General features: G+C 34.5%; 1 protein-coding gene across 13 annotated transcripts in view; it reads right to left on the bottom strand.

Annotated features, from left to right (window-relative positions):
* msn (serine/threonine-protein kinase msn) overlaps positions 1-19,005 on the bottom strand; it is a 56,963-nt gene that overhangs the window by 35,616 nt on the left and 2,342 nt on the right. For all 13 annotated transcript variants that reach the window (XM_033485030.2, XM_033485024.2, XM_033485032.2 and 10 more), the window contains exon 3: positions 5,741-5,797. In XM_033485030.2, coding sequence (XP_033340921.2) covers positions 5,741-5,797 — 57 coding nt within the window. The remainder of the gene's footprint in view (positions 1-5,740; positions 5,798-19,005) is intronic.

Raw genomic sequence — 19,005 nt, 5'->3', positions numbered from 1 at the left:
TCATTATAAAACATAAAGTACATTTCAATTATTTAATTGTGTCGTTAATGAGTTTCATTGTATTTAGAAACTGGTTCCAGGGTTTAAGAACCATCTAATCGACGATCGGACAAGCAAGTATTCGTTGGGATCCTTGTGTTTTCAGTCGAAATCACGTTACACCGCGATCGAAACGACACTTCCGTGTGCGCGGAGCGATCGGGAGCCATGGTTTTTTTCAGGCCCATGGGGTGGATTTCTGCAGGACGCGTTCCACGTGTCGGAACGCGGGTTTTCGCCGCGAAAATAGAATGGAGCACAGAACGCGGTGTTTGGTTATCGCGAAAAAGCATATAGTGAGTTAATTTCGTGGAGAGATAGAATATGAAAGAGTACCGAGGAGCAACGACACCGATGGAGCCAGGAATAGCGGACAAAGAAAAGAAGCAGATGATGTTGCGGATCTGTCCCCTGCGGAAGAATAGCCGAATCGTTTCTGTGCTTGACGTTGGAATCGAGAACGGATACGTACTGTTCGCGGTCACGATGTAAATACGGAAAGGATGCACTGGAATTGAGCAACGCGAAGGTTGCGATAAGGCCGAAGGTTGTGACACCAAGGTACATGACTCACGTTTTCCAGAGCGTTTAGAAGTACCGCAAATACGCATACGGCCAGCTACTAATTGGAAAGTGATACATGCTTGCTAGGAGGCACGCTGGTGATGATAAAAAAACGTAATAAACAGTCACGAGTTCGTGTCGTGATGTTGTATCTCGAGCGACCGGCCGAAGGATTTTCTACGTTCCTAGAATTTGTACACCAGCGAAATTTAATGCAGGTTTTATGATTATTTGTCGAGATAATAAAAATCGTAACAAGAAATACAGCTTTAGGAAATAATTTGGTAAAGTGATTTCAAATATTTACGTAAAAATCGTCGATCGGAATGCAACTACCGATCGATCATTTGCGACAAAGATCGAATGAGAACAACTTTTGCAACTTCGAAATCTTTTACATCTTTGAATTAAAATGTTTTCTTCTTTTCATTGAAATTGTGAATGTTATGATTTGTTTCCGTTAATGTTAAACGTCAGACCGTAGATCTGTCTGAATTTATGACAGAAATGAGTAGATCGAATACGAAAAATAATAAAAATATTTGAGCGACGCGAAAATGTATGTAATTTAAAAACTGTTGCATTATTTTCAATTCGATAAAATAACGAAAGAAAGTCTGCGTTGCTCCTCTGCATCTTGCAATTAATGTACTGCTAAATCGTAGTTTGCGACACATTTGGAAATAATTATTGTTATTTTCTATACGCTTTTCATCTTTAATATTGAAGGCTATTTTCAGGAACGACTGTGTAAATAAAATAATACTTGTTGGATGTCTCTTCGAATACTATATTATTTTAAAAGCGCATCGATTCGATAAAGAGATAAGGATCTAGAAGTGTTTCTAATTAGGAAACCACACGTCGCTGGAAATATACATAGGTATATGTAGTCGCTAATGATCGAGCAAAGTTCGGGCACGTAGAAAAATGGTATAGTTCGTCGGCAATTCCGAACTCGTACGCCTTATATCGATGTTTGAAGAACGCTCGGATACTTTCGCAAGTACTTATCTGTTGGAAAATTGCGCGCGACAGGAGAGGTGTGTCACTTGAAAGTTCATAAAACGGATTAGAGGCAATCGGGAGAAAGGCTTATTGTTCCGCGAAATAGCGGATAAAGAACAAAGTTTGAGGAAAACAGCGTTTTCGCGAGTTATCCAGGATGATTCCTGCATAAAACGAGCTTGTCTGCAATATAACGATAAAGCAGCGAACAGACAAAAACGAACCCATTTCATGGGCGTGACAAAATCGATTTGCAACGTGGAAATTAAGTTCAGATTTTCTCGGATTGTTATGACAACGGATTTCATTAAATCGGTATTGTTTTATCTAATACAAGGTGAATCATCTACGACTGATAATGTACTTCTTCATAATCACGCAAAAGATTCCTTGGGATAAAATACGATTTTATTAGGAGTTATTCAAGCTTTTAATTACGTGATTTTTCGATTATGAGATTGGCATACAATAAATTTTAATGGAATCTATGTAGATACAATAGTATAATTTTATAATATTTTTAACTTCGTTATATATGTTATTGTATTTCATTTTATCTTGTTTTATTTATTTTATTTTATCGCATGGAATACTGATATGTGATCCGTAAAAAAACCAATAAAGTTCGTTACTAACATAGATAGTATAACACTAAAGTGAAAAAAATCGTTCGTCCAATTAAAAAGGAAATAGAACGATTCCGAAAGCTAACAGCAGACACGAATTGCGAGTCTCCGTTTGAAAGATTAACAATAAATAGAAAGCGTTTTTTAGGTAAGTTTTATAAATAATATTTCACGATGATCGAGATAGTTTGTTCGGATGGTGTCGCGATTGCAACACTGATGTAAATAAAAAAGCAAATTGTGTTTCGTACCAACTGAATTTTTTAGGATCCTGGGTGAAGTTATCTTTATGATTCAACGTGCATTCGCTATAATTAGGATTGTGCACTGTTCTGTTAATATTTTCGTTTGATGCGTTTGGAACGATCGTCGTTAATGTTGAAACATTTCCGCAACGTGCACTGTAAAAAACATTGCTCAACATTTGGTACCTTGAAAATAAATTACGATGCTTCTGTGGTATGTGACTCACCACACTGTGCACAATAGTGAACACAGAAATTGTGCAACTTTGGAAATATTGCCGTTCTTTTTGTTTTACTGAAACGGCGGACCTTTTTAACAAAAATATAACCGAACGCGCTGAGAATCAATTGATCAACATTTTTCTACGTATATTGAAGGTACTCCTTTCAGACGTTAGTTTTCCTATAGAGCTCAATGAAACGTAAGAAAATTTAATTGAATTACTAGTGTCTACAACACGATTGCATAAAAAAATGAAAAAATTGAAACGACTGAAAAAATGTGAAACGATTAAAAATCATTTAGCACGATTAGCTAGTTTTTGCTGCGTCTAAGTGTTCAACAGATTATGCTGACTTCAGGTAGTGGTTGTGTTTTAACGTCGACTACCGTGGCTGTTTTATCGGAGCTCGCGCAACAGTGGAGACGATGCAAATCAACTGTCACTTTATAATGTTACTGGCAATCTGAATAATTCCTAAACAGTAGAACGCTTGTGTTCGTTCAGACGTTGCAAACAACTCTCTGACCTTTCAACAAATCTGCGAAGTGGAGGAGCATGTTTGAAGGAGCAGAGAAGCGTGAACAATAAACGAGCACCGTCCCAGAGGACCGTGAAACTCAATCAAACTTTAAAGTGTTGTATAATTTTTAGAAACCATAGAAAAATCCAACGTGACTCTATTCGAGGCGAAACATAAAGGCAACGTGTGATGCACGCAGAACTTTGTCCGATGAAGACGCAATATCGAATTCAACACAGTTTTAATCGAGTCGGTGCAAAATAGGTTGCTTCTTAGTTGTACTTTTTGTGGGAAATTATTAATTAATTATATGCAGTCGAGAATAGGAGCATCGACACAGTTACTCTTTAATAACGTTGAACTACATAATTTATTCAATGAACTGATACTCTGTTAATCTCTCATAAAATTATAACTATTATATTTATATAAAACATTTAATTAATTTAATCAACAACATTTATACTATTGAGTGGTAAATGGATCTATAATCAAATTCTCATTTTTATTAATTATTTTATAAAAATCTAAAGGAAAAATTTCTTACGTCGCCTAGAAAATTCTTTGTGGTGCAATCGACTTTTGTTAATGTACACCGTTTGATAATTAATAGTAATTAAGAGCAACATCAACGACGCATATAAGTGTTGCGTTATACTGCATGTGTACGTACTATTTTAATAGCGATTGAAATATGACAGTTTACGATTGAATTGTCCTCAATTAGAACTAATGACTAGTGACTCATTTTTTCAATGCAATTTTAATCTCTTTCAATTTATCGACTTGTTGGAAGATAAACGTGGATGCAGTTATTGTAAGATAGACAATAACGACGTATCACCTTCCACGACAATCATCACTCTGATAAACCGTCGATAATTGGTTGCTGTTGATTTCTACGAATGTACAATGTGTGTGTACAATTGATTCACCAGACCAAAATTCAAATACGATTGGATTAGAATCACAGCGGCGTAAGTCACATCTTTCTCATTGTGAGAAACGCGGAGTATCATCGTTTACTAACACGTGTATTGTTTACTGAGCAAGTTTATTGTTGAGATAATATGGGGTTAAGTTAGTTTATAATAAATTTATAATTTACTTTTTAACATTTTGGCAGGTATATATTACGTTTCAAGACGCAAGTAAAAATTGTTCGAAAACGTGACTTACGCCACTATAATTCTCACCCACTCGTATAACTGTTTCAGGCTATATTGGTGTTTAAATAATGACTTCTACGAGATAAAGACTTCGAGGGAGCATGATTCATTTATACATCGGAATTCACTGAAACGAGAGTCACTTCTTTACCTGCATGAATCACGAACACACTATCGATATCTTACTACCTAAAGATCGCCACCACAACTTCGAATATCCCAAGCTCAATATCATCGCATATTTGAATTAAGAACACGAAAGGCTTCGATGTAGAAGTATGAATTACGATCAAATTATTACACTTTTACGTCCGGTATTATATCACCAATTTTAATGTAAAACGTCGATCGCGCCAATTACAATATCCTTCTAATCAAAATTCCAGGTCGCATCAACTGTTTCTTCTTATTTCGGTCCGACATTTTACAAGCCGCCAAGAATCTCGCATTAATTAACATGATTTCAAAAATGCCGATCTCTCTCCCTCTCCGGCTGTCTCATTAAAATCTGTCCGACGTCATTGAACAAGTCCAGCATTTTATACGCATTAAAATCATCAACGAACCAAGGAATCAATTAACCTGGCGGATATTTCAACGGCAAGAACCTCTATTCGCATTTTTAATTGTCCTAGTTAATATTTTTCACGGAAAATAAGCTAAGTGACCGAGCAGAGTGTGAAATCCGCTGATGGGGTCTCACTTTTTTTTCTGTACCTTCGCATCGATTTATTTTCCTCTACGTTGCACAAGGGACGATTCAAGAAATAGCGCAATGATGGAAAAGGTCAGAGGTGAAGCTCTAATTTTTTCTTTAGGTTTATCATGCTAAACTGTTAATTTATAAACACATTCTCGTTTTTCTTTTCATTCTTGTTGCTTCTACATGGCCTCTAAATTATTCAAGCGTTACTCGCATTCGTATTTTATAAAGCATGGACGATTTCCCCAAGGTAAAAATCATTATTATATAATTGAGACAATGTATCTTACATATTAATTTGATAGAGGTGTATTCTACAATTTAATCGTAAATTATTTGGAAAATATTTAGCGATGGCGATGAATGCGATAACGAGCGACGAGTAGACGTTTCATTAAAAAGATAAACAATAAAATCACGTAAATAAATGTAAAAGACCTTTATTGAGTAAAAAGAATGGTCATAATACGCTGAGAGTCGTTTTCAAATACAGAAATAAAAGCATACATCAGAGCACACTCTACTTTCATCCATTTCTGTTACCAGTTTGATATGCTGAATTGCACGTTCATTAATTGAATAGATTATTATCGATAAAAAGAAAGTGACCGGAATCATAATCACGCCTCAGCCAATACTCACTTCTGTGACGTCCATAACTTTGATGGCTGCCAACTGACCAGTCTTGGTGTGCCGGCCCTGAAAGCAATTAATTCTATTAGCATGATCAATTTAAAGTTAAGCCATCGATGAATCGAAAAATCTACGTCCGAGTCCTATTTCACAACACTGATTTACAAAAATGCAGAACAATTTATTTGGTTATATTGGAATATATTTATTTATTTGGTTAAGCAAAAGGTTGAATAATCTCAATCTATTAATAAATAAAAAGCATAGTTTATTCGATACATTGTTATATTATGCAATGTAAGAAATCAAGATTGTAAAAATCAGTAACAACTGCAGTCCTTTCAAGCCTGATTGATAAAATTTTATTTCTGTTGCTTGTGAAAAATCGCGAAACCTAATCGCCTTTTTTTAATTATTCATATAGAATGATTTCTAATTAATGGGGAAAATGAGCAATACATCCTAATTTGTTAAGTACAGATATTATGCATTTGCAACAAAAATGAGTAGATCAAATTAAAAACAGTGAAAACATTGAAAGTACTCGAAGATACCGTTATATGATGTTCAACTCATTAGAATCGAATGATGTGAGAAAAGTGACGATCGACTTATTGAATGATCGAATGATGAAAGAGAAGTGATTGGCGACAGTGATTGTTATTTTGTGTATTTCAATGTATTGTGCATGAGATTCGTATTAATGTCTTCTTTTAATATAATATTTCTATTTAACATCATTAATAAGATATTGTCATCAACAGAATTTTCATTCGTCGAACCTCCACAATTAGAAGATTTCTCCCCCTTCCCTTGAAGTTCGAATTATCGAGAATTCCACTTGCACTCCTAATTTCGAGTATTTGGTTAGAGTGATTTAACGTTGTCTAGATTCATCGCACCACTTGAAACTACTGTTACGCTGTCTTTCAACGTTTACTCTCCTCGGCCCTTACTGTGCTCTTTGTAGCGTCCATTATCGTCTTCTTGACTCTCCACCTTATCTCTTCTAACTACATCCACCTACGCCCAGTTTCTCTTGCTCCCAGGATCTCTTTTAGTCTTCCGACACTCTTTTTCTCTCCCCCGCGTGAGTACTTTTCAAGCACGTGTGTCCATGTTTCTTTCACTCGCCCTCACATGCTGTACACACAGAGCGTACATAAATTGTTCGGCGAAACTTCGCCAGCATCTTTTTCGCAAAACGTGGCCCTTGAAAGAGGTGACGGAAAAACCCGGTGCCACCATCGGGTTCTTGGCTACGCCATTTTAACCCTTTGCAGACGAGCAGCTTTTTACGCGAAACCTGCCACGGTCAAATGGGATTTCTCATTTCGCAATTCTACAAACATTAGAAACTTTTTCATGGAAAATGCTTTGGGTATATTACCGCATCATTGAAGCAACTACAATAATGATAGCTTTACAAAATATCGAAACGAATTCGATCTTCTCGCTTTTACGAGGCAATGTCGCGGATTTATTTTTATTCTACAATGGTGTGTATAATCATAGACCGAAAGTAACTTCTGCATTTTTAATGATATTTAAACAAGAACTTAACAAAACATATTTGTATGGTAGTTTGATATTCGACATATGATATTTTGTTAAATTTTTCTTTAGATATTGGTAACAATGTAAAAAGTTACTTCTTGGAGTCTTGTAATTACACAGATCACTGTGTATCCGTCCGAAAAAGTTTCATCGGATTCGATGATCCTTGACTATGACTGTCTCTTTGACGATACAATTTCGTCCAGAAGCGTGGAAATAAATCTACGGTATCAATGAAGAAGACGATGAGTATGTACTGTGAAAGGCTGCAACTATTTTGGTTGGTAACCTTTTCACCCTTCTTCCGTTCCCTTTCTTCCCTAGTCACGTGAACCTGCCTAATGCCCTTGCATGCACACCGTACTTGTTCACCATCGCCTTCCAATTCATCTCACTTTTCTTTTCGCCATCTTCCCCCCCCCCCCCCCCATTGTCTTTCCACTAGCATTCTCTCCCACCGGCTCTCGCCGGTATTTCCATTCAGCCTTTTCCCGTCACCCAAGTTTCATACAACTTCGCCACATCCCGTCCTTTAATCTTCACCTGGAGCTCTTTATCTTTCCCTTTTGAATCCGCCGCATCCCAGAAATTTATTCCCGACCCTGTTATTTTTTTTCTCCTGGTTTTGTAAACTTTCATTTTCCACTCGCGTCACACGCTCCTCCCGTTCCTTCTCCCTCGTTGCTCCTCGTTCCCGCAGCCATTTTCTTTCCATTTCTGCCGCGTCCTTGCGGACTAATCTCAGTCCCGAAATCCCTTCGTGCACTTTGTTTAAACAAATCTCTTTCCGTCTCTCCAGACGCCTATCGAATACTTCGGAATTATTGCAACCCGAAGATATACCTTTTGTGCCATTGCTTAGGGCAAGATAGCTATGGTTATAGCTATCTTATCTTAAATAAAGCTAAAAAATATAAACTTAACAGATGATGCACTAACTTTAAGTAAAGATAAAAAGATCGGAACTTAATAGATGAATTATTAATTCACCATGACGATTAACTGTCAGATGTAGTTACGTATTAACACTGGTAGCAGCTGCAAATTACATGCATTTAGATTATATGCAATTATATGCAATCAGATATGCATAATATAGTCATGAAACAAGTTTAATTTTTATCATAGCAAGATTCACAATTTTTAAGATATTTCTTTTCGATTATACGTCCGCCTTCTAATTATTCCGCAATTATTGAAACTCGGTGATGCAACGTTGACTAACTTGCATGCATCTCTTTCAACTTATGCGTCCGTCTCCTAATTAACTCCGCCATTATTTCATTTCTGAGGTGTGACTCTGACTAACTCTTACACCTATAAACAATTCTCGGAAATTGTCGGTGAAGATTTTACTGCATTTTCTGCTGCCTACTTCGAAGATGTAAAATATAAAAATATTTGTTTGTTATATTTTTCCTTTATCGAATATTTAAAAAATTCTCCCGAACTCTCTTTCCCTTTCTTTCTTTCTACAATACATTATTTTCGAACACATTTCGGCCTACTCGATGTGATAAATAATCTAGAATTATTTATTACCTTATACAACGAGCGTTAAAATGTAAACAGTAGCTTTATGCAACAAATGTTAGAATATCTTGCTTCATGAAACATTAAAATATAAAATTGTTACAATAAGTTTTCACATATGTATTTAATGCGAAAATACAAAAAAAGTTGCTAGAATTAACATTTCCTATATAAATTGCAGCAGTATTCAACGCGATTGAGGTGTAGGTAATAATCGATTTATCATTTCATTTGTTTGCACAGCTGAGGACGAACACTTAAGCATCTCTCTTTCTGCTTTAGAAACGTAATTAATAAAAGCTGTGACAGAGCTTTCGATGTTTCTCAAGCTCACAGGTATTTTTTCCAACAAAGCGTATCTTTTTTTCTACCACAACTCTCAGCGAACTTTAAAACGCGTTCAAGTATGTCTGAGAGCTGGCCATAAAGTGACCTTGAGCATCGAAGAAACGGCACAATTTCGAAGCAGTATTAGAATGGTATGTGAACTTCGTCTTTTTTTATTGCATAAATGTTCAGAGTATGTGTCTGTCGAGATCGATGCAATTCTCAGCAGCAATTAAATCTGTTAAGACATCCTTATCAATACGTAGGGATATGTGCAATGCATGTTCTTTATATCACTATAGTAATGAGAATATTATTGTATCGCTAAGCGTCTCACTTATTACTCATGGCTTATTATTCAAAGCAACAGAGGATTGAAGTAATTTTTATTTATGATAAAGCTGGCTGGCGACCAAGAAAAGCTGCGGCTATAAACTGTCCATTGTTCTTATCGTGCTGGAAAGTAATTAACCCCTGCGTCAATAACCTGGTGCTCTAACTTGTGGTTGAAAACCTTTCTTACGTGTTAATTAAAAAACTGCAAAATACATTTCGCATCTCTATTGTTTAAATAATTTTGTTAATTGGAGCCATTTTTTTGCTACGTAAATTACTTTATTATTTCATTTGAATTCAATAATTTTCTGGTGTGCTATAGATACAAATATTATTACATTCTTGAAAAGGTTCTTGAACAAATACCATATTGAGAAAGACCAGATCTTTTGGTAATTATTTAGGTATGTATTACAATAGAAATATATATCGTAAGAAGCTTGTATAAATATTATTATACTGCGGATCTTTATACAAAATGAAAATTTTGCATTAAGAGAAACAGGATTAAATAAAGAGAAATCCTTTAGTAATTTTGTTAAGTTGTAAATAGCGTAACAATATTATTAAATTGTTCTTGCCTTTGCAATTCGATATGCCAGCTAGTCATTTTTGCCATAAATGCGTAAAATCGCATTATCTATGAATGTACACATTTTGCAACGATTGAAAACAGAGAATCTTTTGAAAGAATATTATTTACTGACGAAGCATCTTTTATTCAGTACACAATGCATCTAAATCTCCAATTGTTATCATTTCCGACGATCTTATCCGATGATTTTGTTAAATCTTAAATCCCATGAAACGTTCTGTCTTTTATTAATCAACTTCAATCACGAGTACTGTATAGTATAGTCCCTATTTTACTATAATCAGGACAGTGATCCTAACAGAAGTATTAGATTATTGAACGAGCACTATTCTCCGACTCTTTAGTGCATACTAAGAATGTTATCACTTCTGAGAAGCCTCAATGTGAACATTGATAGTAAAACATAAAGAAGATTAACTGAAACATTTGAATATGACAGGAACGAGGCCACATTTCATAACTGAATATAATATAAGGATATTTTTAATTAAATTAATTGCCAGATAATCCTGAGTAATATATAGCGTTAATAAAATATATAAAAAATAGTTTGACACAAGTTTTAAAACAGTAGAGCTAACTGTTAGAACTTCATTTCCTCTTGTCCAAAGAGGCAATCGAGAAAAAAATGTACGAAATGTTGTTTGGAATTCCACAGAAATTATAAGTGCCCAAAAATCCGCAGTCTATGCACCATGAGAACGTCAGAGGAACATCTGTACAGCGGTGCTAACGCACTTGCGAGAAGAATACCAGAAGTGGAAACGTGTTTTTTTAATGAGTCATACCTCAAATTGTGGGTCTCGACGAGCTATTTAAGAAACATCCCTCCATCTGCCCATTCGTTTCCCAGATAAGTGGGGTTAAAGCTAAAAAAACCGGATCAATATTGACCCGTAGCAAAAAGTGCAAAACCTTTTACTAGAACACTTTCGTATATATAATTAACGTGGCAGCAATACAATGCTCTTAACAAGGATTTTACATCTTGTACTCTATTTTTTTATGAACTTCGTAGCTAGTAACTTCAAAACCTTTCAACATATCCATTATTCTTTAAATAATCGTTAATAAATGCTATTGTTTATAACTCAGAAATATTATTCAGATTTAAACTTCTTTTGTTAATAGAAATAACATTTGGTTTTACCGTCAGAATTTTACCGCCAGTTTTACCGCCCTATTTTCATAGTTACTGAAATTATAAAATTTTTTAATTAATAACGTTATGATGAATTTTTTTTATTCAAGCATATATTACAATAGAAGTTGTACAAAATTTTAATACATTCGCTTTTACCATTGTTAGAAAACAATACGTATACGCTATGTTGTACATGTGTTCTCTAATTTTAACTGCTTAAAATGTGTCCCTGGATCTTGTTAATACTGTACTAACAAAACTCTAAATTGAAACCTAAATAATAAAACTTCGAAATTAGCACTTCGAATCTGTTTATATTTTCTCAAGAATTGGAAAACGACAGTCAAAAGCAACGTTCGAGATCAGAAATCTCCCATCGAAATACGTTTTATTACCAAATATATCGACCATTAAAATTCTGAATAACAAATCTCTCCGGTTGATTCTACATTGACCATAAAAGGAGACAGAGCAGGAAGCACCTGGTGTTTGTAAAAATCTCGAAATAAAATTGCAATCAATCAAGCCACTGTCATAAAGCCCGCAACGAGGAGCGATCATTACCCGACAAATGAGAAAAATGGACCGACACGAAGGACTGACTGTACAGGATGAGTCATGCTGATGCGACGAGTTATATCTTGTTTCATAAGTTGGGCCCCCTCCTGCACGTTTCTTTTTTTCGGTCGAAATGATGGAGGAAGCGACCGAAGAAAAGCAGAAAGCCGTACGGTCTTAGTTCTCATGACCTTGTTTCATTCGCAGGTGCATCCACCAAACGAAGTTGCACTCTCTTTTGAATGAAACTGCATAAAAGATGCGTTCGAGTGCCCACTGTGTGAAAGAGCCAATTTAATGCCTCCAGGAATGCAACAGTTTCGTGATTCAATTAACCATTCTGTTCAGCTGAACCAGGAGCACACCTTTGCCGAACAATAAACTACAGTTTCTTCACTTCTTCAGCATCCTTAATGTATAAGCTATTAACTAACACATTCTTTCGCCGAGGTATTATCGGCACGGAGATTCTGAATAATTTATCTCGACTTTGAATCATTTATCTCGTATAAGGCTTAATACGAATTTTATAATGAATATTAAATTTTATTGTAAAAAGGTGGGTCTCTAGAGCGCTCCACTGGATTATCGCAAAAATTTTGAACCATTTTTAATTATTTACACCCGCGCGATTTCTACATCGTACGAATAATGGCGCGACAAAATGGCGGAGGATCCTCCCAGTCACGACTAATTTGATTCGTTCGTATTTCTACTACATTGTCGCAGTCCTTGATTCACTGTTCAATACAAATTCACCAAGGTACAATCCGTGAAGTGAAACAGTTTTTGCGATATTTATTTACTTAGAGACGCATTAGTTGCGATTAGAGATTTTGATAAGCGATATTTATTTACTATCTACACAAACGGACTGTGACAATATTAGCTATCCGTCGCAAATATCCTACTGTTTTCGCATATATACGATCTGTTTCGAGACGTTGCTATTGGGTGAGAGAATATGCGAAACGTAGAGCAAAAGTTTATGCTTTATTATCACAAATTAAAGTTTTCGTTTGCACAGCAAAAATAATTGTTCCCGATTGTTTAAAATAACTTTCTCGTTACCAGCAAATCTTTCTTGAATAAATTACAACAAGATTTCATTTTCAGTTTACATTTTTCCCTTCATTTGATAACAAAATTAGAGAATTATATTAATATTCATTCGCTTGGTAAAAAATATCTGTTTGAGATTATTAGAAACAGTTTCCATGAAAATTTCACTTCTTTCAATGAGCTTTATGAATACCTCATTTTACATAAAAGTTTTACTACTATATTTCCGAGATATCAGACATGATTGCTTCCGAGAATTCTCTCATGTTTACAAGTACAATAAGGAGAAACATAGCAACACACATGTGAAAGTATTTATATCGCTCGTATAACAGAATTTACTACATTTTACTGCCAATTTCGCTGTTATTATTTCCAAGAGTTTTCTTGTACTTTAACATTCTTTAATTAGATTTACAAATAAAAATTTGGATTCGATATGCCAATGAAACCAGATGCGTAAATTGAAGTTATACTAACTTCATATGTTACTTTACTTATAAACTATTCTATTTTAACTATCCTATATTAACATTTTAATAAATTTCTAAAATATTGACAGTAACTCAAAATATAGTTCGTAGTTTTATCAAAAATGCTACAGACTTCATATTATTACATCCTATTCATTTAATTACTAATTTATACTTTTATAAATAAATAAAAAGCAATGGAATCTGTACGCAATATTTAATCGTTCGTTCTTATAATCTTTTGAAAAGAATTTAAAGAAATATCGTTGTTATTATTTCCTTTAATTATCATGCATAAATACATCAATTCTTTTTAATTAAATTAAGGTAATAGAACTTTAGGTGCTGATTATTTTTTTAATTTTATTCCCACGGATTCAGAAGTGTTGAAAATTTATATTTTACAAATTCGCGTCGAGAGGCAGGCGTTGTCAGTATACTTTCACGAACACGAACATAACTAACGAGAACTCCTTCTAAAAGACTAAAAAAGATCTGGCAAAACCAGTTGCAGGCATGGATGATATTAGCGTCCATTAACATATCTTGGTTTTCATTTGTAAAAAATCAATGGGAGAAACATACAGACAGGGAATAATAAAAAGTTGAACACGAGGCGTACGGATTTTACGTTAAATATCATGCATGCCTTACATATATTTAGATGTTCATATTCCTTATTGCCGGTAGAAAGCTATAAAAATTTGCTTTCCAATAATTTTGCTTTTGGAAATGTTCTTTCTATCCTGTTATACTTTCAAAATCGACGTTATAGATCTACATTCTCGCAACGTATTATTTATAATCAACCAAGAAAGTCTGTGGAGTTCTGTGAACTTACTTGGAACTTGCATGATGTAGAAAAATCAGGAAGTGGAAAACGCAATTTTAAACTTGCCTCGCCTTGGTTGTTGAAGTTTTATGTAAATATTTTAGAAGTTCCAAACGGTAATATAATATTTTTAGCCAAAGTTATAGTTCATTTAAAACATAATTTCAATAGCACATTAAACCGTAGGAATTTTTGTAAAATCAATTGAACAATCTTCCTTAAATGAGACAAATTCTTCTGTGATTTTGGGAAAGAAAATTTATAATCCTTTACTTGATCAGCCATGTACAAAATAATCCTGCATAGCAATTTTTCTTTAATATCACGCACTTTCCTCTATCTAAGCAAGGTACCTGAAAGGAGACAAAATTATAATAAACTTATAATTGTGCGATACTTTCTGCAACGAACTCTCCTCAATGCAATTAAAAACTGGTGACACTAATCAGATGAAGAAAGTTCGTAACTTCGCGGAGGAATTTCTGCGGAAAATTAGAGTCGAAGTTTGAGATGCAATTAGTCGAGAAATATTAACAAATTTCAAATTATTATAAATCGCTATAATTAATCCGAACCAGCTATTTTTGAACGTAACAAACACGCTAACAGCTTCTAACACACGTCCGCCTTTTCCCAGCTATATAAAAAATTCACGTAATTAACAAATGTACAAGATATTTTTTAAAATGTTATAAATTTTTAACAAACCAACATCAGAACCGTAAAAAATCTCTCGATAATTCCTCTACATTATTAGTTTTATGATTACATTCGTTTTACATTACGTTTTAATGATTACATTCCACTAGAATTACATTGAATCGTCTATATTTGCTGAATGAATTCAACTCGGAATTAACGGCACGAAATTCTTGACTCTGATAATAAATAACTTGGCAACCCGTGTTGCGCCAGTAATTATTCTCCACGCTCAAGAAACAGTGACAAAAACGATTGTCTGAAACAACAGTATTCAGCTAAATCTAATTTCTCGAGTTTAACTAGTCATAATTTATAGGAATACTTTCGGCAACAATGAACACGTGGAAAAACAGTAACAAGACGTAGTAAATCATTTTACTAATTAATAGTAACAATAGCTATATACGACGTTACAAAGCAAGGCGAGTGAGAATATAAAGAAACGCTATTTATAACGTAGTAAATTGTTTTTTTGTTAACAATCTGATACGAGCTGGAGATATTTGCGCGGTTTCTTTCACGCGATACGCCCTGTGCACCGCTAATTATTATTCGCTCGATCATTCTTCGTAATTTCTAAATCGACAGAAATTGAAGAGACGACAGTGATCATGCGTATTCATGCAACCGCGTGTTCCATTCGTTCTATGTCATCATCGGCAGTAGGTCAACGTACTCTTCCTCGCTTCCCCTGGTTATCTATCATCGCATAGCGCAAAACTAATGTTAACAATTACGTGAAATAAACCGGGGCGATACGATACGAAATACTTGCGAAGTTCACCTTTTTTTTCTTTTTTTTTTGTATACGTAAGAGAACCCGAAGGCTAGACGCATACTTGAAATAACGCGATCGCCTCGGAAAGAACACGTCGCAGCTCGTTAGACGGCATGAAAACGCTTAAGTGAATTCGTTCATAAATATTTACACATAATCGACGCCGTTGAATATTAAGCATCGAAAAAAATCATGACGAGAGCGTTTACATCGGAAGTTTCACGGAATTTTAGAAAATAATTCCTGAACGCGTTCGGGTATCGCCGATATTTGTGTATTATTTGTGGCTGTTACGCGCTGTGAAGCGATCAATGCGCACGGCAAATTGAAAAAAAAAGAAGATCGAATTGTCTATGAAACCAATGCAATAAAACGCGACGAGACTGTAGGTTTTGATTGCAATGAAATTTTATTACGGCTCGAGTTTTTATAAATAAATTTATGGAACGCAAATTCATTGATCGGGTCAATTGAATCTATAGTTACAATATTGATTTCTAATTATCGAAAATGTCAATTTCGCTTAACGCGGTTCGATGCAATTGCATTTCGCAATTAATAAATTGGGTTGTATCTAATCTCGAATTTTGGAACAACTCGAAACGAAAGCCGTTGAGCTTGCATCATTGTTAACAAGAAGTTAACAGTTATAAATGAAATTCACATTTTATTGATAATTTCGTTCGATGATCTTTCTATTGAAAATTATGATTAAAATTACTTGTCAATTTAATCCTGGCTTCGCTTTTAATTCATTGAATTTTGCATTACAATGTTCGAAAATTAATTCATGAGAACATGCGTTCGTCGTCCAATTACCGCAAATTAAGATTAAAATAAGCTGTACGCATGAGAACTGCAAAAAATATTTATTACAACTTGTACAGAGAAAATTTATCCATTTTGAAGTTGCGAATGAAGATTTTCTTCAAAATCTAAATTTTTAGAAACATTTATTATAGTATGCATAAATTCATATTTTCATAAACAAGTTGCGAGCTACACATGTTGCACACAAATCCATTTTTATTAAGATTTCAATCGAATAAAAATAACATGTAGTTAAACTTCTGTATTTGAAACACGCTATAGTTACATGTAATCTGGAGCCTACCACTAATAGAGACTCCCTTCTTAAAACATTTAGTTTTACAATATTCTGGTATCCAAACATTTTATTATTCAATCATTATATTATTTAAATACATTATCACCTAGTAGAGAATTTGAATAAAATATTTGGATAAGAGAGCCTCTACTGTATATAATTTCAGATGTATAATAACCGTTATATGACTTCAAACATACTTAAATTCTACACTTCAAATTCATTTTAAATCTCTTAACGTTTCTGAAAATGTTTTAATTTGTAGCTTTTTCTAGGATAAAACGTATATCCAGTTTCCCACCGACTATATTTTGTAAAAGAAACAATTTAGGAAAAAGTGAAGAATAAATTGTAAAAGTAGGGGCTTCGAGCTTTGAAATAAATTCGGTTTCATTGTTTTATTGTCGTTTTCTACAAAACCGTAACGGTGAAATACCCGACAATTTTTGAAAATCGCTCAAATACTTTTGAATCCATTGTAAATATGAACTGAACGATTGCTTCGATTTACTTCAACAAATATTTACTGATTCAGTTTCGAAAAGCTTTATCTACTGTAACGCAAGCAATCTTTGCAAGAGTGAGTGCGTGACGTAACCGGTAAAATACATAATCACCATGCACAGTTCGTTGTATGCAGGGAATCGAGTTCAGTGAGATGACCTCTTAAGTAACATTTTTCAAATTAAATTAGGGAATCTATTTTTCGATTTGCATAAGTGTCTAACTGACGTTGCAGCAGTGGTTCTTAACCAGTGTTCATGGGAACACCAGTGTTTAAATATTGTAAAGTTATAAGAATCTACTGTAAGTAGCATAAAGTGATACTTAAATAACAAAGTGTTGCCGCTGTTACTATCAATATTACTTTCAATTAATAATGTATATTAGGAGTATATTGGACTTAAACTGTGTGGGTGTGGTGTGTGGGCGCCACAATTACAGAGATTTCTATACCTTTTCAACGTTTATGAATTATTTTTACTTAATAACATCTTGAACTTCCACAATCATCGCACGAAATCCATTAAACATTAACATACATATGAATATGATCATCCTGCTGTGTTCAGTTCGAATGATACTTAAGTTGCCGCTTTTTAAATGTAACAATTAAGTAAACACTGTACAGAGAAGGAATGAAGACAACGCCCGAATTCTTTCCTAATTAACCGAGACATTACGAAAAAGTCAAACAAATTCAGTGTCCGACGATTTTTTAGAGTGACCGTATTTGATTTTTATTTTCAGAAAATCTGATTGGACCTATGCAATGCGTTGCGTGGTCCAAAGGAACCGCGTATCGATCGTTCAACTGTTAAATAAAAAGCCAATTGACCCGTAGAAATCATCGAACGTGATCCGAGTTCGAAGAACTCGCGAAATCATGTATTCTTCGAATTGTACCATACGCTCGCATACAAAGGCCATTTAATGTGGAATAAATGAAATGTTGTGAAACCCGCGGAATAATCTTCCGAACTACGAATCATTAAAACTTCGTATCGTTCGATGTTTCCAGGTTTATCGTATAAAAACTCATTTTAATGTCTGTGTATCGCCTGGAGAACTGTTCCTGTAATTCTTCGATTGTATGCGTTACGCGCAAGACGCTGATACATCGCGAAGAATGATAGTGCTAAATGAAAGTTCGTTACAAATTTTTAAGTGAAATTAAATAAAAACGTAGACAAGAAATTAGGCGAAACGTAGAGAAAAACAGAGTAAAACTTTTGAATTTCTCGTGATCGGTACGAAATTTTCGAAAAGTTCGTACCGACAGACGACACCGATTTGACTATGAAAGCTATTTATTTGTACACCGAGTATATTCCACATCCTTCCGGTTAAGATTCTCGACCTCTTATACGCGACTGTTTTTCGCACATGGTTGTCCATCCAAGGACAACTTTGCCAAGAATTTTTTCAAGGTGAATCACTGTCTCCTTCAATCTCAACCACACGTGAAAATAGACATCTTTCCATCCTTGTACGTTAACCAATACCAATTTGTACCATGCATACATATATGTAAACGTTTGTACAGGTGCATACACACATGTTCGTGTGTACACATATATTGAGTTGATCGACAAGCCTTCTCAAATTTTTAAACAAGTTTTAGGTGGAGCTTCACTTTTATCGATTGCTCAGTTTTGTTTAACAACTTTTTATGATCTTGTAGTGTATTTATTTATGATCTTTATTGGTACGGTATAATGCATACGTGAGAAACATATTACCAGTCAATCATTACTTAAATTCTATA

Source organism: Megalopta genalis, chromosome 12 (assembly GCF_051020955.1).
Source record: "Megalopta genalis isolate 19385.01 chromosome 12, iyMegGena1_principal, whole genome shotgun sequence".
NCBI lineage: Eukaryota > Metazoa > Arthropoda > Insecta > Hymenoptera > Halictidae > Megalopta > Megalopta genalis.
The sequence above is the reverse complement of the archived record's forward strand: the minus strand, read 5'-3'. Positions and strand labels throughout refer to the sequence as shown.